Raw genomic sequence first — 25470 nt, forward strand, 5'->3', positions numbered from 1 at the left:
CCGTGATTTACGGACATCCGGTAATGGCTGCTACCAGAGTCCTCCGTTTCTCTGACCACGTGACCAAAAGAAACGGAGGCTCTGGGGACGAGAATGGTGCGTAGACATTCAACGCCATCCATACAGGCGCGCATGCGTACAAATTCCCAATATAGTCAACCGAGGTCCACGACATAACAACAGGACTTATGAGAAGTTTATGACACTATGTTTCTACCATGCATTGCTTTATATGGTGAAAATTGGGTCGCAGTTTTTTCACATACCATCGACTTGACGTATTTTCTTTCATTTTGCGTTTGCGTGACCTCGTTATGTCACATGATTCTTCCTGGGGGACTCCCCCGCCTGTTTTAAAAGTTCCAATACTCGATGTGATCTTTTCTGTCATCAAATGTTGCCGTTCTAAAGTTTAAAAAAAAGCGTTGAATGACAAAGACCTCTTTTTACTGCCATGCACGTGGGGAATGATTCATGTTTCGCGTAAAAGATTCTTAACAATCGTAGGAATGCATTAAGGCTCTCCTTGACCCTTTCGCGCAGATTAAGAAACGTGACCAAATTGAGACATCTTTCCTGTTTAGTAAGCGATTTTAACTAATGATTGCCCCTGTTGTGCGCTAAAAATAATTTCGATCAGCTCTTTTCGTTTCATTCTTGGAAACCTTCCGGCCCTGATCGACTTCTCTCGTGCCCGCCCGTCGCTGAAGAACTGACTTCCACGCGATGTTTACAAGACTGAAAGCTTCCGTGAATCCACTCTTGTGATGCAAATGAGAAAAGGAGCTTTCATGGTAGCAGATCAGTGATCAGTCATAATCTATTTGCGCCTGAATGTGCAAGCTGCACATTGCACTAGCCGGAGGACATTTTAGTTGTTGATCAGATCAGTTCAGAGACCCTTCGCAGCGTTATGACTCTTTACTGTTAAAAATGTCGACGAAACGGAGTCTAGCAGAGAAGATTGTTGCTATACAAAAGAAACATGGAAATAACTTCTGCGCAGACTGCTGTAAACAAGGTATAAAGTTTATTAGTTGTATTTTTAAGTGTCTCGTGGGTTCGTAAGTTTGATTAACTTCATTAGTAGTAACTGTAGACAGTAGGTAAGACAAGACAGTCGAATGAAAACAGTTCAGACTTGAAATGATAAACCGTGCGGAGTCGGCCGTAGTAACTTAAATAAGCAAGCTACATGTAGTTACAGAAGAATGCTTGGGCTTTCATAATGGATCGATGTACTTCGTTTGTTTTTCATTACTGAGAAGAATTCAAAAAGTAGCGTTCCTTTAGCGTGAAATCTCCATCGATCGATTTATCGACATGTCTTCGCGGAGTCTGGCCTGAACTGCGACAATGTTATCAGTGGCCTTGCATAAAAGATCTACGAACTATTGAATCGAGTTGATATATAAGCATACGTTGATGGTTTCCCTTGCAGATCCCAGGTATGCTTGCCTGAAGAAAGGAATATTTCTTTGCCAGGACTGCGCTCAAGTCCACACGAGTTTTGGACCGACAGTATCAAGAACTAAATCTCTTAATTTTGGTAACTGGGATGATGAAACTTTGCAGGTAACATAAGAACTATTAATACTAATCACCGTTTTAATCGCTAATGGCATCACGACATGTTCTTAAGTTCAGTTTCAGTTCAGTTTTTATTACTGCACACTATTTACAGGAAAACAACTTACCGTAAGATGGTTTACAATGATATAGGAAAAATAAATACAGATAGAAACAATATTAAGGAACTTAAGTTTTAAAAACATTGTTTTAAAACTGACTTAAATCACTGAATGGAACCGGGTAGACGTCACTGGTGTCGCATGTTGTCAAAACGAAACAGCTCTGAAACAGATATGCCATTATTAAATTTACATAAATTTAATCAAACAGTCCGCGTCATTGAGTGACAATTTGTGTTTACGAGTAATTTTGTGAATCGTTTCATGCAATAGCCTTGCAAACGCTACAGTTCAGAACTTGATTTAAATTTACAGGTCACACTTTCCCAAGGTTGTATATATGTAGATTTTTGAATCAAATGTAACGTAACTGTAGAGAAACGCTATGCAGGCATCTCTGTCATTCACACTCCACTTCCTTGTTTGACAGTCATCTCTGTTACGCTGGCTAGTCATTCGCGTATCGTAATGGTTTTCCTGTCATTTGTTATTCAAATTACATTAACGCAGTAGCTGTTTGTCCTATGACCCTGATGTTTTCGAGAACACCGATTTCTCACACTAAGAGGGTCGTACAGGGGGGTTTGGCACGGTTGACGAATGGGAAAAATAGCGAATCGCGGAACTTCTTTTTCTCGAATCACGAAAATTAGCAATAAGGTACTCTTTTTAACAACCTGCTCGTAGGCTAGAGAGAGTGTTTAAAGAAAGCAAAATCGATCCATATTACAAATCGCAAACCAAAATTACTCTCGATAGGTAGTTGATGGTTGCAGATGCTTTACGAGACGGTACGATTATTTTTACAATAACTGTCTATTTTCTTGCGCGCTGATTGGCTCATTTTTATCATCAATAAGAGTACAGACAGATCAAATTTTAATTTATGCAAGCTTTCAAGTTCAACTTTCAGCTGTCAAACTGTCAACTTTTTAACCAATGAGATTTTATGGACTTTTTAAGTAGCCAATGAAAAAGCGAGAAGAGCTAACGACAATGTTTGCGTCATTTTGAATACAATTCACTCATCTTTGTTTACTGCAAGTTTACGGCGTCTTTTCCCCTTATTTATTCCCGGCATTTTACCACCTTGAGGTCTTGTAATAGACCACTTTCGATATATTAAAATTCAGCCTAACACAATAAACTTCAGCACGAGGCTCTGGGGAATAAACCCCACAAACTCTGCAGTTATTCCCCAGAGCCTCATACTGAGGTCTATTGTTTTAGGCTGAATTTTAATATATCGAAATTGGTCTATTGTAAAAAACAAATTGACGTCAGTTTTTTATGCGTCTGTCCTCTTATTGATGATAAATTTCGTCATAACATTGTCAAAGTTCACTGCGGAACCATTCGCCAGCGGCTCGTGGTTCCACAGCCACTTTGACAATGTTATGACGCAATTTATCATCAATAAGAGGAGAGACGCATAAAAAACTGACGTCAATTTGTTAAATGGAGGTCACATTCGGATATTTTCAGTCTTAATGAATCTTCCGGTGGACTCGCGTCTCAAAATCACAGTTCAAGTTCTTTACGGGTCACGAAAAACCTGCAAGCCAGTGACGGATGACGAAGGATAATTTTTTTTACAGGAAATAAAATCAGCTAATCACGCGTCACGAGAGTACCCCTGTACGACCCTCTACCAGTGAATGGATCGATAACAATGAATCTTGGAGGTTTTAGTACCCAACTAAAAAAACTAAATTAAACTAAATTAACTTTGTTTAACGAGGGTAACACACAACAGTCTTACAACTGACAAACCCGTGGCCCTCGAATTCCCAATCGAATTGGAATTTAGAAATGTTGATTTTTTGTAGAGGAAGGAAAACCGGAGAACCCGGAGAAAAACCCTCAGAGCAAGGACGAGAACCAACAACAAACTCAACCCACTTATGACACCAGGTCCAGGATTTGAACCCCGGTCACATTGGTGGGAGGCGAGCGCTCTCACCACTGCGCCACCCCTGCTCCCCCAAACAATCAGAGTAGGCCATTTCCGAGTTGCCTCTTGCCTCAGTGTCAAAACGTGAGTCTTCGTGCGAAACCATTCATGTGAAAATGCGTTTCAACGACAGGTTCATTTTCATGCAAATCAAACTCGTTTTCATACGAAAGGCTTTGCGCGAAGACTCGTTTTGAAACAGAGGCAAAAGGTGACTCGGAAATGGGCTATTGTTCTGCAGAAATTTGCTCATAGATATCGCCATTAATTACTGGACCACGTTTCACAGAGGGGGCATAAACACCCACATCTACCTCCGGGGTCGGGGAGGGGTAAAAACAGTTGTTTCTATTGGGGTGGGGGTGGGTAGGAGAGGTAACCAAGCACATGAGAGGATATAATCTGGGGTCTCTCGGCAAAAGAAGTGGTCTGAAGACTGGAAAAAAAAAGAAGGAAGGGCTGAATTGTCACAAGAAATGAATTCCTCTTCAAAGAAGGAGTTTTAGACTACGACAATCAGGAAAAATCCTCCAACCAAACTTTTATCATTAAAGTTGTCACTTTGCTCATAGGAAAAAGTATATTATTCTTCTTTAGGTAGAAATATCTATCTTAACACCACAACTTATTTTTGTTTGGCACATTAGCTTAACTTTACTGATTTGGATCCAGTTTTGTCAATGTAAAATGTCTTATTGCTTGGGTCTTCATCCGGGTTATATCCAAGTCCCAGACCTCTTCGGTTTCTGGTAACGTTCATGGCAGACTCGTACTGCTGCTCCAATCGCTGTGTGAGAGACTTTTCGGTGTCCTTTGTCATACAGCGTCGACTGGACTGCGGGCTCAGATTGGCTTCTGGCGTCTGGGCGGAAGGTTTCTTCTTGTAGGCGCCCATGAGACGAAGAAATTTGTCCTTTCGCTCCTCGCTTCCAAACTCAGTTTCACCCCACTGGCCAAGCTGTAGATAAAAGAACAAATGATATGAAAAGAGTTAAGGTTAAGGTGGCTCTTCTGACTGCAACTAAACTACTCGAGGTAGCTAGACTGGCTTAAGAAATCATACGATGAAACTTACGAACAACCTAATCTCATCCTAAAACAAATAGTAAAGGGAAAAGAGAAAGTAGAGCACTCTTGCCACAAAAATGCAACGGCCGTCCTCACTCCTTGCAGATTCAAACACTTTGGTGAAGATAAAGTTTCTCTTCCCTTGTAATGAATTCTCGTTTTGCTGTCTTACTATCTCAATTAATTAACATCTCATTTTGTTACCTCTGATTGGGATTTATCATCTGATTTTCCATCCTGTTTCTTTTGTCCATTTTCACACGACTTCCCCATCTCACCATCCATCTGTTTTTTACGATCGTGTTTTTTCTTTTTCCTGGGGATTTCTTTTTCAACCTCCTCACTCTTCGTTTCCTCTTTTCCCTCGGCCGCTAACGCTGTGTCAGTGTCATCGTTTGCAGTTTTCTTACTGTCGCATTTTGATTTTTTGTCTGGGACTTTTTCTCGTTCGTCACCAAAACCACTGTCATCTTTCGACTTTTTTTTCCTTTTTCTTTTTGACTCTCCCTCGTCTTCCATTTCCCTTTCGTCGTCTCTTTCTACTTTCTTGTCTTCGTCTGTAGCAACATTTTTCTCCTTTCTCTTTTCATCATTTTGGTTACTGCTTCCCTTGGAGTTCGCATCTTCGTTATTTCTCGCCTTTTTAAGGGCACGCCTGGCCTTTTTCTCCGCGCGTTTATTTTCTTTTTCAGTTTTAGATTCCTCCTTGCTTATTTCCTCACCTCCAGCCTCACCATCTCCGTCTTTGCTCCCATTTTCATTTTCATTCTTTTCTTTGTTTTTGTCAGCAGACTTCTCACGTTTTGCTTTCTTACCGTCCCGTTCGCCGTTCTTCTCTTGCAAGTTACTTTCTTCATCGGCCACGGATTCTTTTATTTCCTTCTCTTCTTCTTCTGCACTTTTCTTCCTTTTAGCCTTGGTGCCCTTATCTTCAATATCATCTACGTTTTCCAATGCCATGAATTTATCTTCATCTTTTTTCCTTTTCTTCCGATCGCCTTTAGACTTTTTCTCAGTATTTTGGTTTTCAGCGTTCGCGTTTGATTCTTCTGTTTCATGACACTCCAGCGCCTTCGCTGCCTTCTTTTCCCCTTTGCCGGTCTTCTCTTCTCCCTCGTTACCAGCTTCCTCTAAAGCTTGTTCACCATCGCGCTTCGACCTTTTGTCAGCAGATTTCTTCTTTCCTTCGATCTTCATTTCAGAGCATTCGCTTTTCTTAGATCTTGATTTCTGCTTTACATTATCTCCTTTCTCTCCTCCCATCGTCGTTCCATCCTTCTCATCCTCTTCGACTTTACACTGTTCTTTGTCCTCCACTCTTACAACTTCTTCTCCTTTTTCACTGGATTCTTTCTTTTTGGTTTTCTTTCGATCCCGTTTAGCCGTTTCTTCGCGAGCGCCAGTATTTGATTCTCCCAGCACGCCAGCGCCCACTTCCTCTTTGACAAGGTCAGTAAGTTTCTTCTCATCCTCTTTCTGCTCAGCTGCCTTGAAGTCCACTGATGTCTCTACCACCTCTTCAGACTTATTTTTCTTACGATCACGCTTTGACTTTTTCTCAGGGATTTCATCCTCGGTTTTCGTCGCGGAAGCTTGCTCTTTCCCTTTCTTTTCCTTCAATGTCGATTTGTTTCCTTCATCTCCATCATCATCGTTACTTTTCGCAACGTCACCAGTTTTTGTTGATTCTTTTTCTGCAGCTAATTTATCCTTGCTTTTCTCTTTCTTTTCCTTCTTCTCTTTTCCAGCTTTGCCTTTTTCACTCTTATCACCCTCCACAGTTTTTTCCTCGATTAAAACTTCTACATCCTTTTTCCCCTTTCTGCTTTTCTTTTCCTTTGTTTCTCGATCAATCCCACCTTGAGGTTCTTGCTCCTCGTCGTTTTTACTTTTTTCTCTTTTACTTTCTTTAGACTTCTTTTCCTTTGGTGCAGAATCCTCCTGGTTTTTCGCTGTAGCTGGAATCTCAGACTCTTCTTTTGATTTCTTCTTCTTTTTCTTCTCTTTTTTCTCTTTCCTATTTTCCATTTGATCTACCGCCATGTCCTTGGCAATGGCTGTATCTCCTGTCTTGCTCATATCTTTTAAATCCTACAATTCAATCAGTGACGTAAAGTTAGATTACAACACTGATCGAGGATAAACAAATATATTTAACTGATCAGGAGGCTGTGTGGCTCAGTGGTTAGAGCGCTGGATTTGTTCGAATCCTCCTCCCTGCCACGGGATGGATGTGAGTTTAGTGGCCCCAAATACAACTACTCCATACTTTGTAAATAGCCAAATGGTCAACTGGTCATTGTTTATTTAAGTGTCCCCAATTAGTACAGTAGTGTTTAACACTTTCATGCTTAAATGAAGTGATTTATTTGCTATTTTACTTGATTGACTGATTTATTGACCAATCGACACACCTGCCTGACCTACAGACTAATTAATTAATTAATTAATTAAATTTACTCTGATGCAACGAAATGGTTGTGATCTCTGGGGTAAAATTAAACAAACTGACCCATTGACCGCATTTACCTCAGTTTCCATAGCCTAAAATAGGTAAGCTAAAGTTTAAGTCTGCATTGCACCAAGTGGTCCATACCGCTAGATCTTATACTGGTCTCCAGGGCATGAAGTGACTTGGAGTAATTCTATTGAACTCCTCCCTGAATGAAATGCCAGTCCATCTTAGGGTTACCTCCAGCATTACATTTGCCAGTACCCATTTATACACCTTGGCCTGGGTGGCTAGGCACTGTGAGAGTAAAGTATCTGGCCCAAGAACCAGCATAACGACCCCTGCCATGGCACAAACATGGACCACTTGATCCAGAGTCCCTACACAAAACACAAGGCCACCACATCTCCCACTACAGCAAAAGGCAACAAAACTTACTGCTACCTTTCAAGCGTTTTAACACAAACCAATGAATTCAGGGGCATAGCTAGCCTATAGGCCCATAGGTCTGGGCCCACAAATTTTGAAAAACTTCACAAGAAAACATAGCCCCTGAGCCCCAAGATATGGGTCAGTTAGTTAGCCAGGAATATGACTTTTCAAAAATCTGGCTCCATCTCTGGATTTAAGCTGCCTATTCTTATAGGTTTTGACAGACTTTAAAGGAAAACAGTTCGAAATACAGAGCCCAAGGGAGGGAAAAATTGGAATCAAATCAAGCTGAAAGAGCTGAACAAAGTAATTGAGATCAACAGCGACTAAATGACTGTTATGGAGCCTACAAATTATCCTGGTGTGCACCCAACTGATGAAAATGGATGATCACAAATCCGTCATTCAGTTGTGTGATGACTGTTTATAAATGACCAATGAATGACTGGAAGTAAAATTGCCATTACTAATTTGATTGCTACATTGATTGCCATTGATATCTGGCTGTGGATAGGTCAGTTTTATACATGTTGATGTTGTTCCTGTTTGCCATGTCTGAGAACTGTAGACACCATAACATTAGTTTTGGAATGTTTGGTCAAAGGTAACCATGTCTGTGACTTTGGCAAAAAGGACCACGAAAGGGCAGCACAGAGGCATTCTTTTTAATCTGTAACTGAACATACATGCAGCCTTTTATGTTACAATTGGAAACTGAATAAATAGTTACTTTTTTATATTCTTCATTATAATAATCAGATGCAAAGGAAAATAATCAAACTGGTCAAAAAATATGTTAAACCAACAACAAATTTTCACTGCAGTGCACTTATGCCAGGTGATCAATTGGTAGTGGGAGGGGGGGGGGGGACTCTTTGGAGCCCTTAAGGTTTTCTTTGGAATAGGAAGCTAAGGCTTCAATCTTCTTGGAATCAGAGCACTGAATTTTAAAAATAGCTGTTGTAAGGTAATACAATAGAGATGTGAGGCTCTGTAATGCTAAAGCCCTTTGGGACATAGTATCTGTGTCTCCAGCTCTTTCTGTTGTACAAAGGTTGTCTGTATCCATCCAAAGGGTTCAATCTTGAGGAACCTTTCGTGGCTTCATGATTATTAGGTGACTTGAAGCATTTCGATCTACTACCCCAGGATGGATGCTGGTCCATCGCAGGGTTAATCCTCAACCCCACCCCCACCCCTCTCAAAATTGAATTTGCAAGTACTTGTTTGTAATTAGATATGTGTGGCAAGAGGCACTGACCTAGGGGAAGCCAAACTTTTCTATTTCACAGCTCTAGCCGTTAGGCCATCGCACCTCTCACTGTATTGCAGAGAAATTGAGGAATGGGGCGATATGCCAAAGGAGGGATAACGAGAGTGAAGGAAATGTAGGCTGTCAGAGACACAGAACTAGATGTTAAGCTGGATTTTGACATTAAATTCTTGGAAATAACACCAAAATGAACTTTTAGTGACCGGGAACGAAAACTCCTAAGCTTATATTCAACCGAATCAAGGATTCAAAAACGAGGTCTAACAATATTTTCAAAGTGAAAGTAGCTGAAGTTGGGTGGAAGCTAAGAAGCCCAGCTAGACGTTTGCATCAGGCTAATACTGCAGAAGAGACAAGACGGAAAAGGTGAATTAACTCTACCTTCGCTGAATCTTCAAAAACTAGTAAGGTACTTACCTCCAAGGCAAATAAGACGTGTTTTTCTTTGCGAGCAAACTTCGAAACATCTGTCCTCCCCTGACTCTCTGTCACATGTGTTTTACAAATCGCGCGGAGAATGGGGATAACCGTGTGAGGAAGTGACCTTGACTGGACCTTCCCTTCCCCTAGTTAGTAGGCAATGTACTCGTCTCATCAAAATGTCGGAAAAGAACCGAGCGGCGATATTAGAGCTGATGAAACAGCCTCAGAATAACACATGTGCCGATTGCGGAGCTCCAAGTAAGTCTTTAAGATTTACGTTATCATCCTGGTCTACCGGATCGGTGCTTTGTCAGTTGTGTCTTAAATTTTCAATTTATTTTCATCGCGACTTCCTGTACTGTAGATCCCGAATGGGCCTCAGCGTCGAAGGGACTGTTCATTTGTATCACGTGTAGTGGAATTCACAGGAATTTAGGAGCTCAAGTCTCTGTGGTCAAATCTCTTAGGCTTGATACATGGACAGATGAAAAACTGAAGGTAAGGTGGCAACTTTACAGCCAGTTTCAATGCGTTAAAGCAAGCAAAACTCTTCCCAAGTCTTTGTCAGATTACCGATCGTGCGTGGCCGGCATCAAATCGATTAATCTCATAGCCGCTAGTCAATGAAATCACTTTTTGAAGTGCTGCAGCTCATAAATAAAATGGAATCAACGGTTGATATGAACAGTGTTGCTGTCATGTCGTGTACAGCACTATCAATGTGTCATTTTGCAATCAACACAAACATAAGCTAAAGTTGTAAGATAAATAGGTTTTCCCTCTTCAAGAATCCTGCTCAATTTCCCTCTAATTGTCCGCATGATCAAGAAAATGATCTTGTTCAGCTGCATTTAATGAAGCCTATGCAATTTTTTAAAAACAATTTAATTTATTTCCTTGTACGATCGCGATTATGGCCGGAATTTCTGTTGATACAGCACGTTGATTACTTTGAGATATAAAATCGGCTGAACCAAATGCAATTCGTTAAGCTATTTGCCCAGTTAGCAAGTTAAAATAGTTTCATCAAATATTGACATTTAACATAACAGATAATAAGCAAAGCAAAGTATGTAAATACAGTACAGGCCTTCGTGATGAACTTGACAAACGAAAAAAGATAAACGTAACGTCAATGGCAGAAGTATTTGACCCGCACACAAAATATGGGCACAATTTGAGGAATGATTTAAGTTTTAATATTTTGAGACACGAAACCGTAGTCAATCATGTCTGACGGCTCAAACTTCAGTACAGCAAACACCTGGTAAAATATTCACAGTGATGAGAAACCCTTCTGAATTGTAATATATAAAAATAAATAAATAAATAAGTCAATAAATAAATAGATCGAAATCTCAAAAAGTCGTCCAGGACTTAAGATCAGGAGGTTTTGCATTGATCAGCATGATTCATTGATATTTTAGTTTGTCCGAAATTTGATCATATTTAATCTTAGTAAACTTTAACAACACAATTAGAGTTTGACGACTGTTCTTGCTTTGTGCCTAAGTTCCATCTCCATATATTTATACATTTTTGGCAAAAAAACATCTTAAAACAATTTAACAATTGGCTTGTTTGACAATCTCTGGTCTTAAACCTAGTACGTGTATCAACTATCCCAAAGGTTGACATAGAAACAACATAAGTCACCAAAAACCCAATCTTTCCTTTCCCTGTAAAACATCAGAATTAACTGGCATTTCCAAGCCCCTAAAACTAAAACTTTCCTGGGGGGCAAGCCCACAAATCTTGCTAGTGGCTTGTACCTTTGGCACATGATTCACTTTCTTTTTGGTGCATACTCCACAAAACATGCACATTATATGCCTCTGGGGAGCCAGGATCAGGTAGTGATGAGAGTGCTTGCCTCTCACCCATTAGCCTGGGTTTGAAACCTTGATCTGGTGTCATACATGTAAGTGGGTCAAGTTTGTTGTTGGATCTTGTCTTTGCTTCAAGAGTCTTTCTCTGGGCAAATGGGATGTGCTGCTGCCAATTCCTATTTATTTATTTTTATTTTACTTATGTTCTTCTGGCTCATGGAACATGATGGAATAGGACAATTATGTTCATGTCTCTTGCATATTCACTCAAATGTTAGTAACATGTAACTTAGCAAATTGGCAAAGCAGATGGGAAACTAAATTTCAATATTTTTTTGTGTATTCGTGTATACATTGTTTTGTAGTGGTCACCTACACATGGAAGGCAAAAGTGATCTAGTTTGGTGTCAGGAAATCTCCAATTTAACATACCCCAAGGACCAACACCCACTGGGGAGGGGAGGGGAAGTGGGTTTCAAAACCCATTGAACTATTTGAAGGATTTAGTACTAAGTTCTGTTAGAGATTCCAGAGGTTAGGGGAGTTAAACAAAGTAAGCTTCGGGATGGGATAGGTATATAATAAACCAACTATCAGCAGTAACAGCAGCAGCAGCATTGTCATTGTCATCGTCATCGTCATCATCATCGTCATCATCATCATCATCACTATCACTGCTCTTTGCACCAATAGGTGCTTAAGGCAAGCAAACTATAGGGAAGATTATTTAATATGTATTATTTATATCGAATTTTCGTTTTTCTTTCAGTTTATGGAAGAACATGGTAATGATAAGGGAAATGCCATTTGGGCAAAGAATGTTCCAAGGTGCTATCGACGACCAAAGCCTACAGATGCACAGTAAGCAGCAGTTGTTCATTCTTAAGAAAATATTTTTAAAACTTGTTTGAGACAGTTTACACCTGTCAAAGTGAGCAGAGATTTTTTAATACTAGCGACGTCCTATTAAAACACTACTTGCATAATTTGCTGTGACCCCTGGGGTGGGCCCGTACTCCTGCATGTTTGGTGCAACAAAAACCATAGATGAGTGCATCATGACCCGCCACTAGTTCTTGTGCTCCTTAACGTTGGAATATACTTGACCTTTGTTTTATTATGATTTGCAAATAAAGTAGTGATGTAATTATAGCATGTTGTTTCCCACTTGATCAATTAGACATTGCAAGAAAGATAAATTTGTAAGCCAATTAATTGCTGATTATTGACTGTTCATCGTTTTGCACGGTCCGTATCAGTGTAGTCGGGACACAATTTTAAAGCCAACTGATTATTTTATTAGTAGCTATTGCATAAAAGCTTCTCTTTGACAGATCAATCGATACGCTCTCGAGCTATGAAAACAATACCTACAGTAACTGGTATTGTAACATAAATCTTTGTGCTCTCTTTCTTTTTTCCCTTCCATTGTCTGTCCTTACCTCTGTTTGTGTGTCTGCCCTTCTTTCTTTCCTTCCTTCTGTCTGTCCTTGCCTCTGTTTGTCTGTCTTTCTTTCCTTCCTTCCTACTGTCTGTCCTTACCTCTGCTCATCCATCTGTCCTTCCTTCTTTTCTTTCTACATTCTGTATGTCCATACAACTGTTTATCAGTCCATGGATTCATCTGTCTGTCCGTCCTTCTTCCCTACTTCTGTCCATTTGTCAGGCCATCCATCTATTTGTTGCCTTCCTTCCTTCCTTGGCTTGCTAATGCATCTGTTCATTTGTTTGTTTGAGCAGCTTTTCATTTATTTTTTTTATTTTTTTACTTAACTTATTTATTGAATTTGTAGCGTGCTTAGGGAACAATGGATAAGAGCAAAGTATGAAAGAAAGGAGTTTATTGATGGTGCACCGGAACAAAAATATTTAACAGGTAGGATGGAGAAGTAACTAAATATAAAACAGTTTCTTAACCAATCCATCCATCCATTGTCAGTCAGTTATTCAGTCACTGGTCAGTCATTCAGTCAGACATGCAGTTAGCCTGTTTGTTAGCCTGTCAGTCAGTCATTCAGTCAGTCAGTCAGCGAGCCAGCTAGTCATGTAGCCAGTGGTTCAGCCAGTTGTTCAGCCAGTGGCTCAACCAGTCGCTCAGTCAGTCACTCAGTCAGTCGCTTAGTCAGTCGCTCAGTCAGTCACTCAGTCAGTCACTCAGTCAGTCGCTCAGTCAGTCAGTCAGTCAGTCAGTCAGTCAGTCAATCAGTTATTTGCAATTTATAAGCATTAAGCTGGAGGCTTACACCCGCAGAGAGAATATAAAAATATTCAACTTGCCGGAGATAAGAGGTGAGACGCCCAGTGATACTGAGGAGTTAGTTAAATCTATGTTTGAAGAAAAAATGAATATCCGAAAAGAGGATGTTGATGATATTCGGTTCGAGCGGGTCCATCGTTTGCCAACTCGATGCAACCAAAACAATCCTGATAAGCCACGACCTGTTATTGCAAAATTCAGTTTCTACCAGGACAAACAATTTGTTTGGTCTTCAGTCAAAAACTTAAAAGACACCGGAATTGGACTTGCACATGATTATCCTAAAGAAATAGACGATATCCATGCAAACTATACCCAGTTCTGAAGAAAGCCAAGCGAGACAAACAACAAGCCTTCTTTAAGGTCGACAAACTGATAATAAATGGTCAAGTTTACAGAGGAAAGGAAACAGAAAATCTCCCATATTATGGTGTAATTATGAGCAGTAATACCCAAGCAGATGGAGAGCTGTAGCTCTCAAATGCACGTCGGATGGACAATTGATGTATTTGTGTTTTTACTTTATGTAGTTCAACTTATATTTTTCGTATTGTACTATGTATTATTAATTGTACTCATTTCTGTTCAGTGGAAACCGTTCTATTTATTCTTTAGATCACCTTGCATTCGCGAAGTAACTTGCTTTGTACCATATTTATTTTTGTTAACTAAGTTATACTTGTTTATTTTCGACTTTGGATTTGCATTTACAGTTGTCATTTCAAATACTTCATCATCACTTTTTCCTTTGTTTCAATCTATCTTCTGCAGTCACATTAGCAACAATTGTGATCTCAAAAGATGACCGAGGTGCTAAAACTATTATCGCTTAATGGAAAGGGAATAATCAATTTTAAAAAAAGGAGGGCTATTTTTAATTGGTGCCGGAAACACACAAACATTTCATTTTTGCAAGAAACTCACTCCACGAAAGAAGCGGAAAACCAGTGGAGAAATGAATGGGGTGCGGAGCTTATAACTTGCCATGGCAGCTCTAATTCTCGCGGCGTTGCAATTCTAATTAAGAAAGGTGTTGACTGCACCATACATAAAAAAATTCTAGATCCTTTGGGACGTTACATTATTTTGAAAACTGAAATCAATGGCAAGTTATATGTTCTAATAAACATATACGCACCAAATAAAGATAAAGAAATTGTAACTTTCTTAAACAAATTAGTTATAACGCTGCAAAACGAGGATCTGGATTCCGAAAACAACATCGTAATCGGAGGCGATTTTAATTGTCCACTTAATCCTACTATTGACAAGAAAGGTGGTACTCTTATTCAACGAAAATCTGTCACATCTCGCATCGTTTGCTTGCAAAGTCAACTTGATTTAGTAGATATTTGGAGAATTAAAAACCCAGACGTTAAAAGTTTCACATGGAGTAAAAAATCTCCTCGAATTTTTTGTCGCCTGGATTATTGGCTAATCTCGAACAACTTAAATGATTCTGTACAACTGACGGATATAATTCCAGCTATAAGAACCAATCACGACGCGATCTATCTAGAATTTTGCAGAGAACCATATAACGAGTGTAGAGGACCAAATTACTGGAAGATGAGTTGCTCTTTGTTAGATGATGAAGAATATGTCAACAGTGTTACTGAAATGATCCCAATGTGGATTACGGAAGGACGGGAAGAACTTTCTGATGATCGATGTGTGTGGGATTGGATCAAATATAACATAAGAGCCCACGCTATCCGTCACTCCAAAAGAAGATCAAAGCAAAGAAATGAAACAGAAACAAAACTCCAAAATAAACTTAATGTAGCGAAAGAAGCTGCTGAAACCAACCCTAGCGACAACAATGCAACCCTGTTAGATGCAGCTCAGAAACAATTAGAATCATTTTACGAAGAGAAAACAAAAGGAATTATTGTGCGTGCACGCGCCAGATGGCACGAACAAGGCAAGAAGAGTACAAAATACTTCTTAAACTTAGAAAAAAGAAATCATGTTAAGAAACACATACGAAAACTGCATATAAACGGGGCAATCAAAACGGATCCATTCTGTATACTAAAGGAAGTAGAACAATTCTACTGTGATTTGTATAAGACTTATAATATTCTTCCGGACATTGAACTTAAAATTGATTCCTTTTTAAATGATTTAAATATTCCTACATTAACTGAAGAGCAAAAAAAATCATGTGAAGGTAAAATCTCTTCGGAGGAATGTTTACGTCTTCTCGATACTTTTCAAGACAACAAAACTCCAGGGAACGATGGAATCCCGATCGAGTTCTATAAAAAATTTTGGCCTTTAATCAGCGATTGCTTTATTAGATGTGTTAATGATTGTTTCGAAAAAGGAGAGATGTCCCAATCTCAAAAGCAAGCGTTTATCACACTCATAGAAAAAAGAGGTAAAGATCGTTCTCTCATTGAAAATTGGCGCCCAATTTCTCTTGTTAACGTGGACGCGAAAATTATGTCTAAGGTAATAGCCTCGAGAATTAAAAATGTCTTACCTTATATCATTCATCATAATCAAACAGGGTATATTAAAGATCGTTTTATCGGCAAAACCATTCGCTCCATCTATGATATTATGGATTCGACTGTTAAAGAAAACATCCCTGGTTTAATGATTTTCATTGATTTTCAAAAGGCATTCGATAGTATTGAATGGGATTTCCTTTTTAAATGCCTTGAAGCTTTTAATTTTGGTTCCGACTTTCTCCGCTGGGTAAAACTGTTCTACAAAAACATACAAAGCTGCATAATTAACAACGGCATGATTTCAAAACCTTTCAAACTTGAACGAGGCGTTAGACAGGGAGATCCACTTTCTCCTTATCTTTTCATTGTAGCCGTAGAAACGTTAGCAATTGCCATTCGTCAAAATCCAGCTATAAAGGGTATCTCTATTGGCAAGGAAGAGACAAAACTATTACAATACGCTGATGACACAACAGCAATGCTCGCCAACACTAGCTCGGCCAAAGTACTATTTCAAGTATTAGACCTTTTTAAGAATATCTCAGGCCTCAAGATCAATAACACAAAAACCGAGGGTATGTGGATTGGTTCATCAAAAGGAAACAAAGCACAACCGTTTGGCATTAAATGGCCTAACGAGCCAATTAAAGCACTAGGGGTGTACTTCACGTACGACCCAAAACTATTAAAAGAAAAGAATTTCATTGAACGTTTGGATAGTATTAAAAAACTTATCAACATCTGGTCCTCTAGAGGATTATCTGTGTACGGCAAGGTTACAATCATCAAATCATTTCTTATTCCAAAGTTTGTTTATGTCTGCTCGGTACTGCCTACACCTAAAGAATTAGTGAAAGAATTGAATCAACTGTTATTCAAATTTTTATGGAATGGGACGGATAAGGTCACTCGAGTTTCGGCTATAAATAAATACGAGGAAGGTGGTTTAAAAATGATTGATATAAATTGCATGATTAAGTCTTTAAGGCTGGCATGGATAAAACGTATATTTGATGACAACAACGGAACATGGAAATCATATCTAAAACACTTGCTGCATCCCATGGGAGGGTTTTTCTTTTTAAATTGTAACTATGATATAAAGGATTACAACATCTTCTCTCAGTTCTATAGTGAAATGCTCTCACGGTGGTCGGAGTTTCGTGATTCCTTTGCCTCTCAACGAGATTGGCAAAATATTATTTGGAATAATAAGGAAATTCGTATCGAAAAAAGACCAGTCTTCTACAAAAAGTATTTTGAGGCGGGAGTGATTCGTATCCAAGACCTACATTTTGATTTAACTATAAATGACGCACTCAGCCACTGGTCTGACAAGATAGCCAATATTAGTTATTTGCAATGGGCTGGCCTTCACCATTCTATACCGTCCTTTTTAAAGAAAATCATTTCCTGTCCATCTTTAGCTCCTCCATCCTTCTTTATTGACGACAACATCTTCGACGTCAGAAAAAAGAAATCAAAAGACTATTACTCACTTCTTGTTCGCAAAATAGCACAATTGCCTAATATCATAAACAAACTGCAGAACGATTTTAACTTTTCTATCGATCAGCTGAGACAAATCTTCAGTCTGCCACACTCTGTTGTTCTTGAGTCTTATGTGAAAGGATTTCAATTCAAAGTGCTCAACTCTATTCTGTACACTAATTCAAAATTACACAAAATAGGCTTTAAAACAGACGATCTATGTTCATTTTGCAAGGCAGAACCGGAAACTTTATACCACCTACTTTATCATTGCTCCTTTGTTAAACGATTCTGGAGTGAGTTTCAAGGTTACTGGCACCAAATCTCAAATCAGCAGGTTCATCTTTCCCTCCAAGATGTTTTATTTGGAATATTATCCAAACCATGCCCTTTACTCAACTTACTGAACTATTTTATAATCATTGGTAAACTACTTATATGGGACTGCAGAAGATGCCAAATTCAACCCACAATTCAAGGATTTCGTACTAAAATTGCCATCAAATATGAAACGGAAAGTAAGATAAAAAAGAAAGATTATTTTAAAAAAAAGTGGGTACTAATCCCAAATTAATTTATGTATTATTTCATTTTTTTTGTTAATCACGTAGATGGCGTTATTATTATTTGAACTTTTTGAACAGCATGACAACTGTACCTTTTTTTTTTTTTTTTTTTTTTTCTTTTTTTTTTTTCTCTTTTTCTTTCTTCTTTTTGCATGGTTAAAAGCACAAAGCTAATTAAAATATTCTCCCTTCTGTTGTATCTCTTAATTTTCAAGCTTTGTGGTATTGTTAGTATTAATTTTTGTGAGCAATGTAATCGCGTTTGTATACTTCATGCGAATAATCTATTAGTAAATAATCTCGGTACTGTTAGTTAATATATAAGTGTGTTCCTCATCATTGTATATTGTAGAGTTGTTATCGTAAGCTAATTATATATTTATTTTTGATTGTAAGTTAATTGTAGATATTTTTATTCTTCTGTAAGTAACTTTAATGTAAGTAACGTATGTTATTGGTAAATAAAAAAAAAAAATAAAAAAATAAAAAATCAGTTATTTGGTTGGTCAATCAACTTTGTTTAGAGAGTAGAACAATCTCTTGGAAAAATGTTGCCCTAAAAATGCCAGATCAGACTAAAACTTACTTGCTTTTTGTGGGGGAAGTTGAACTGTTTTTATCAAGGGTTCTTATATTTTGAAACTTTCGGTCTGTGTTAAAACTTCTCTCCTGTCTCATAAAATCTCTCCTAGAATGTGCTAAAAAAGAACAGAAAACTTGTGGTTTTTAGTTTGTTTTTCTAAAGAATTATAATTTAAATTGAAATCTACTTGAATTAATTTTTAGGTTCTCTGAGAGGATATTTAAGGAAAAAAGGAAAAGAGGATAGCAGTTGGAATCTGCGGCTTTTTGTTCTGTCTGCTGGAGAAAATTCTCTTGCCTACTTCATTAGGGATCAGGTGGGTGAATTTTTTTTAAGTGTCTGACCTATCAAGATTAAAAACTCTTCAGCAATTTCACATTAGCTTTTTCATCAGGGTTTTTATGTAAAAGGACTGTAAAAAGCATTGAGACTTCCATGTGATATAAAATGCATTTTTAAGAACCTATTTATTATAATAATAATAATTATTATTATTGTTATTATTATTATTATTATTATTATTATTAGTGCATGAAATCAATTTTACCTGAATCCTAAAGAGTTATGATACTTTAGGCTTGACTGTATACATCTAAAATATTATTCTGTGATAATAGTTACTACATGTATTGGTGGTTATTCTCACATAGTTTGTTGAAGTACATTTTGGTACTTTACATTTTCTAGGACAGAGAACCAAAATGTTCATTTAATGTCAAAGAAATCAATGTCACATTTGCTGAGGAACGAACAAACAAAGAAAACAGTTTACAGATAACTTATGTACGGAAAGGCTTGACAAGAAACTACTTTGTCTATTCCGACTCTGGACAGGTATGTGTACTTTCTTTATGAAAGAGTTAAACTGTTCCACCATGACCTCTCTTTTACTGTTAAAATAGTAAAATGTACTGTACCTTACGTTTGTATTTACTAAAAATTGTAATCCATTTTGATCAAGGAAGAATGAGTTGGCTAATAATTCACTAAATGAATTTTTAAGTTTGATTTTTTTTTTGAAAATTCCAACTACTTTTCAAAAGTTTTGAAAGACATTGTCCCTCAGTACAATTTGAAAGTTATGAAGGATTTCTACCCAGAGGTGACTCCCATGTAAAAAGGTCAGGGATGCTTGTTAGAAAATTTGAAAGAAACCAATGTGGGCATGGCTCAGGCTTTATCTGACTCATTAAAGATACCACTTGAAATGGACAGAGAGCTTGTTTAATTATTTCTTCAAGTGCAACCCCTAAGGATACCATATGACGACTAGAGAATAGCATTTTCTTCATGGACACCCTTACACCCCTAAGTGAGATGATGAGCATCCCTGATATTTTCACATCTGAGTCCCCATCCAGTGATTGCTAATGTGCAGTTGACTGTTCAAATTTCACAGGAGATTGTTGAATGGTATATGGCCATCAGAAAAGCCAAGCTTGATTTACTGGGATACAATGAATCAGGAATCAGCCCTGAAAAGGTAACAAAGCATTCATGACTGGATGCAGCATAGCTGAGTGGTTAGAATCTGGCATTTGTGTATTCTCTTAAACTTTCGTTGTAATCTGATCTCTGTCCACCCTCATCAGAGTTGCAATATAAAAGTTTGTTATTGCTCATGCTACAACCCTGTGCTTGCTGTCGTTTTACTGATTTTTTATATCAACCGCAAGTAAAAACAAGGGAGCGGTTTTCTCTCATTGATAGCAACGCTGTCCAAAGTAATTAAGTGCCATGACTCCAAGAAAGGCCTCCTGTGATAGTTTAACACAATGTTCAAGGATCTATAAGTGGCTCATCGGTGGACCTTGTGATCTGTGGACTCAGCATGCTGTTTAATTGCTGATTCGCTGTTGTTCACGTGGCCTGGATCATGCTCAGCCCTGCACAAGCTCTACAAGCGCTTGCTTTCCCCAACATAGTTACATGCACAGTCATGGCAGTTCACTTTGTAGATGATCCCTTGGACCTGGTCGATCGTTGGTCGGTCCTTTGGCTTCTTAAATGTTTGGGCCAGTCTTCTTACTAGCCTAAAGGCTGGCCAAATGTGAAATTCCTTGGACAAGATACTTTTACTCTCTTTACTCTTTTACTTTTACTCTTCTACTCTTTACTTTTACTTTGATCCACCCAGGTGTATTATTTATGGGTATCATTTAGTGAATTACTAATTATTATTATTATGAATAGAATTCTGCTAACTCAGTTTTGTTAATTAATTCTCTTTGCTGTTGTGTTTCTTTTTCCCTTAAGCTGGACAGAGAACTCACCCGAGACTTCATCATGGAAGGATTTCTAGAAAAGACAGGGCCAAAGGTGAAAAAATGTGATTGAGGATATACAGACTGTAGATTTTGTGTGTATTTAAAAATAATTAAATTATGTAGATTTTTGATTATTTTCAGGAGGAAGTCAGGAGTGAGTCAGTTTTTATCAATGACAGTTTTTAATGTTAGTTTGTACTCCTGCACTCAATCATTGAATACAGTAACAAATTCAGTTGGCCTTCGGTTCTAAAGCCATTGACCAGAGCAAGGTTGCTACGGTCAGGGAAAAGTTAGGGGAAAATAGATTTTATTTAAGGTCAGGGAAAAGTCAGGGAGTTTTGTTTCAGGTCAAAGAGTTTCTAAATCCCAGTTCAAAAGTCAATGAAAAGTCAGGGAATTTTATCGTAAGGTTGCCGCAAATTATTTTATTAGATGTTTTTGTATAGACAAGGGAATTTTGCTTTCAAAATTATCTGACTCATCCTTATGTTGTTGATTCATGGCCAGAATAGTCATCCTGCAGGGTGAGTGAAAATTGCTCTACAGTCAGTGAAAAGTCAGGGAAAAGTCAGGGATATTTTTGTTCCAGTGGGTGGCAATGCTCCAGAGAGTGCTTCTCACAGTACCTCTCTCTAATCAGGCACAAGAAAAGGTTTTAGCAAACTTTTGACTGAGACAAACTGACAAATGCTGGGAGCTTACTGCAATGAACAAATCACAGTTCAAGAAAATGAGGATGGTGAAACTTGACTAAAATTCTTCAAGATTAGTATTTTTTTTTGAAGTACCATTTGCCACCCTTACCGATCATTGAATAGTTGCAGTGTGATCTATAGTTTACATATGCCTCTCTTAGGATGAGCCTTGGCAAAAGAGATGGTTTACACTTGACGGCAGAAGACTTCTCTATTTTAAAGAACCAATGGTGAGTGATTGTTTGTTAAAGTGCAACTCTCTATTAGTTTATCATTATAATGATTTGTACGGTGTCCTTTCATGCATTTGTAATCTAGCTGGTCTTAATCCTCTTCCAATAACTGGGTCCACAGCTTGTATTTTTGTCCTTTTTTTTAGGATCCTCATGCAAAAGGCGAGTTAATAATCGGTTCCCATACGGAAGGCTACTCTACTCAAGAAGGAGTCAAATCAGGAAAGCATCAAGATGAAGACTATTGTTTCACCTTGGTTACTCCTGAACGGGACTTTGTTTTGAAGGCAAATACTGAGAATGAAAGGAGAATGTGGATGGATTGTTTGGCTAAAGTCATCACACAACCAATGACAGATGAAGACAAACAAGGTTGGAATCCATTTTCTCTCTAGTTTTAGTGAAGAATCAATGACAGGCAGTCACAGTGTTTTCTTTTCACCATTATTTTTCCCTGCTCCCCCGCCCTCTCAAAAAAAACATTAAAAAAACTGAAACAGACTGGTCAAGCAACTAAAGAACTTACAGTACATCCTGCCCACATTTTCAAAAGATGTCTTCTTGTTATTTCTTACCAAACCCTTTCCCCACCACTTAACATTGAACATTCACTTAGTGATGACAGCTGTGAAGGAATGTACATTAAAATAGTTTTATTGTGTGTACTAGTTTTCCTCTGCTTTAAGGGAAAAGAGACCTGTGCCACAAGCGTACACAAGCGTACATTTAATAAGCAATCTACTTTTCATTTCAGAAATGAAGGCAACACATGAAGCAATGAAAAAGGTGAAGAACCAGAGGAGCTTTAGAGGTTTCATTAGTCGTAAAGCATCATTTTCCAGAGATGAAGACTCACCTTAAAGCACATACTAGTTGAATAAATTTGTGTAATAATCACCAGGGACTTATACATATTAACAGCGTATAGAAAGAGTATGAATTCGCCTTCCTGTCCTTTCAAACCAATCTAGTTCCCGAATCCCTCCTGTTGCTGGCCAGTTGAAAGTGGAGGCTCTGGGAATCAGATCAGTGATCTTGAGATACATGTAGATCCTTGAGGGTTTAAAAAAATCATTGTTCTCAAACTTTGATCTGGAGGGTCCTATGTACTTTTTTTTTCCAGTTTTGGCAGGTTCCAAAAATTATCCTACATATGAGAAAATAGAAATGAGATTCTAACAGAGCAGTTTTTAAATTACTCTCATCAAACCCAACCCACATTTTAATAATCACACCTGGCCAATCGCAGCCAATAGAAATACCAGTCAGCCTTTTAGAACCCGAACCAAAGACACATAACTGGAGTCAAGTGTATGCAAACTGTGCAGTAGCACTTTGATCGTGGCTGGAAAAAGAAAAACGGTATTAAGGCCCTATTAGGGGATTTTGGGACACAGGGTATCTAAGTAAAAAATTGACTGGATTCAGGATTTTTAGGGGTAAATTAATGAGATGTAGGATATTTAAAACACATATCCCAGAGTATTGAGTAAAAAAATTGATTTTTTTTAACTGAATGAATGGGATGCTGCATGTTTAGGCCAAAACTTCCCCCTCCCTCCCCCCCCCCCCTTCCCTCAATGGGGCTTCTGTAACTCTGTAATGGTGGAGAAATGTGTACATCTTACAGTTATTCAACAACCACTTCAACCTGTCAGAATGTTAAGGTCATCTCAGGATTATGTCAATCTAAGCTGTGCTTAGTAAATAGACTAAATATTAAGCATTTCAATTACATCCAGAGGAGGATGTGACATTAGAGTATACATTCAGTGCAGTTGTTTCAGGCCACATGCCCTTGGGCTTCACTGGGCCTATATTGGGCTCATTAAAGTTCTTGCTTTAGCCTTCAATCAACTAGAGTCTCTCACACCCAATCTGGACCATTTGTTCAAAAAACTGTAAATAGCTCTGCAGAAAGAAAAATATATTAATTGTAGCACCCTGATCAAAATTATCTTAAAATGTGTAGTTCCAGAAAATATCCATACCTCCCCCACAGAAGGGATTTTTTCCAAGACCCTCTCCCCCCCCCCCCCCCCACCCCTCTGGAAATTCCAATTAAACTCGATACATTTCTTTAAATTTTTCGGTCTTAGAGAACCCCCACCCCTCAGGAAATTCCAATCCCTTCTGTTGGGGGAGTATGGATATTTTCTGGTACTGCACAATGGAAACTATGAAAATAGGTTGAAAATTTTGCTGCAATCGCGAAACATTTTTGCAACAATTGTAGCTATATTATATATGGAGGCAAGCCTTTTAGAGTAACAGCTGGCATCGGGCAATTTTGTCCTATTTCTCCGTTTGAGTCTCAGAAGCATGAAAATGTAGGATCTGATGGTTATTTTAAAGCAAAACTGTTTTACTGTCAGTTATATTGCAGAATTTACAGTTATTGGTTTTGTCTTAAGGTGGCCGAACACAGTTTTCGCGCGAGCTTTTGCTGATGCAATTGAGCGCACGCACAAGGATTGCAAAGAGCGATCATTTTATTTACTCAACACCCACACTATCTGTGCTATTTTTCTCTATTATTGAACGCAGTGTATTGATGGCTTTAGTCTTTTATTACAAAGATATGTTAGAAAAGGTAACGACGCAAAGAAACCAGCAATTCTCAGCTTTCTCTTTGTTACCAAAAGAACCCAGTTAAATGCAGCGCATGCGCAGTTCCTCGAAAAATTGAGACCGATTGCTTTTGCAGAAACTTGCGGATTTCTGACGATCCAGTTGTTAGAATTTCAAGAAATTTGGCAAAAAAATAGTTCAGAAACCACATGAATGATCTATCGCAAAAAATCTGAATTTTGACATAGGGAACTTTTAATAATACAGAACATGCGGTGAAAACGATTTACGGCGGCGAATTACGAAAATCGCCTATGTCAAAACTTTATTAGAACAGTGTTGACAGAAGGGATTTAATGTCAATTCATAGTGGGCAAAAGATGAAAAAAATCTAACGACTGGATTTTTTTTAAGTAAACAAAAACCATTTTTTAAGCCTTGTTTTTAACCAGCCCCGTTGCCATGGCAATAGCACACACCTTAACCAAAATGCGAGAATAAACTTTTCTGTGGTTAACCTTGACTCTTGCAAAAAACGAGCGCCAAAGCATAAATACCTTAAAAGTAATGGTGAATTAGGCATAGGCTCTTGAAAACTGTGTTCGGCCACCTTAAAGTAGTGTTTGTAAACTGGAGATTGCTTATATATTGTTAAAAATTTTCAGCCAAATACTTCAGAAATGACATAATTGCAGTGTAGATTACAATAGGTACTCTTACTATAATCAAAACCACAGTGAAAGTTTGGTTTTACCAATAATTGCATTTTCTAAGACTGTTGTCTGGAAAAATATAGTAGTTACCCTATTGTACAAGATATAATTTCTGAATGGAATATTAAACTTAGAAATGGGTAATAACGCAAAGTATTGCATTTTTTCTTTACTTTAAAATATTATTTTTTACATTTAATATAACAAAATATCAAATATTGATAGTTTCTTTTCTAGTTTGTCTATACTAGGGTACGATATCAATGTTATGAACATAAATTAAAATAATATTATACAAAACAATTTTGCGATATATAAACAATAGCCTCCATTTGGTGCAAAAATATGCTTGGATATTTTTCTGTGGACAGTTTTTGTTTCAAGAAGCAAACAGTCTCCAAGAGCGAAGCTTGATGAAAACTGTGAGCTTTGAAGAACAGGTGATGTTCAAGGACAAAACACTCTGGCAGAGCATATTTTTAAAGTCAAATGGAGGCTATTGTGTTTATT

At 38.0% G+C, this 25470-nt stretch overlaps 2 protein-coding genes across 3 annotated transcripts; one reads left to right on the forward strand and one right to left on the reverse strand.

The window, feature by feature from the left end:
* Positions 1-471: 471 nt before the first annotated feature.
* On the forward strand, positions 472-25113 carry LOC110054930 (arf-GAP with dual PH domain-containing protein 1-like). Of its 2 annotated transcripts, none has more exons than XM_020761304.2 (11): positions 472-1021; positions 1442-1575; positions 11892-11983; positions 12916-12998; positions 18682-18794; positions 19166-19312; positions 19878-19961; positions 20735-20797; positions 21605-21673; positions 21823-22048; positions 22431-25113. In XM_020761304.2, exons 1-11 carry the CDS (start codon positions 934-936, stop codon positions 22535-22537), a joined length of 1206 nt encoding a protein of 401 aa, XP_020616963.2. In that variant the 5' UTR covers positions 472-933; the 3' UTR covers positions 22538-25113. The 2 variants fall into 2 exon arrangements, with proteins under 2 accessions (XP_020616963.2, XP_020616964.2); XM_020761305.2 differs by lacking the exons at positions 472-1021; positions 1442-1575 and adding exons at positions 9431-9551; positions 9658-9791.
* LOC110054929 (uncharacterized) lies at positions 4207-9415 on the reverse strand. The gene is made up of 3 exons (XM_020761302.2): positions 9288-9415; positions 4918-6804; positions 4207-4603 (listed from the first exon to the last, which is right to left on the reverse strand). The coding sequence occupies exons 2-3, from the start codon at positions 6790-6792 to the stop codon at positions 4289-4291; spliced, it is 2190 nt and encodes a 729-aa protein (XP_020616961.2). The 5' UTR covers positions 6793-6804; positions 9288-9415; the 3' UTR covers positions 4207-4288.
* Positions 25114-25470: the final 357 nt, after the last annotated feature.

The sequence above is a fragment of the Orbicella faveolata genome, unplaced genomic scaffold (assembly GCF_042242905.1).
Source record: "Orbicella faveolata isolate gen_17 unplaced genomic scaffold, um_ofav_v1 contig_2, whole genome shotgun sequence".
In the NCBI taxonomy this organism is placed as follows: domain Eukaryota; kingdom Metazoa; phylum Cnidaria; class Anthozoa; order Scleractinia; family Merulinidae; genus Orbicella; species Orbicella faveolata.

Coding starts and splice junctions, on each gene's coding strand:
- LOC110054929 (XM_020761302.2), bottom strand. CDS start 6,792: ATGAGCAAGACAGGAGATACAGCCATTGCCAAGGACATGGCGGTAGAT. Junction 4,604..4,917: donor ATGATAAATCCCAATCAGAG/GTAACAAAATGA, acceptor TTTTATCTACAG/CTTGGCCAGTGGGGTGAAAC.
- LOC110054930 (XM_020761304.2), top strand. CDS start 934: ATGTCGACGAAACGGAGTCTAGCAGAGAAGATTGTTGCTATACAAAAG. Junction 11,984..12,915: donor CCAAAGCCTACAGATGCACA/GTAAGCAGCAGT, acceptor TTGAATTTGTAG/CGTGCTTAGGGAACAATGGA. Junction 18,795..19,165: donor CCTACTTCATTAGGGATCAG/GTGGGTGAATTT, acceptor TACATTTTCTAG/GACAGAGAACCAAAATGTTC.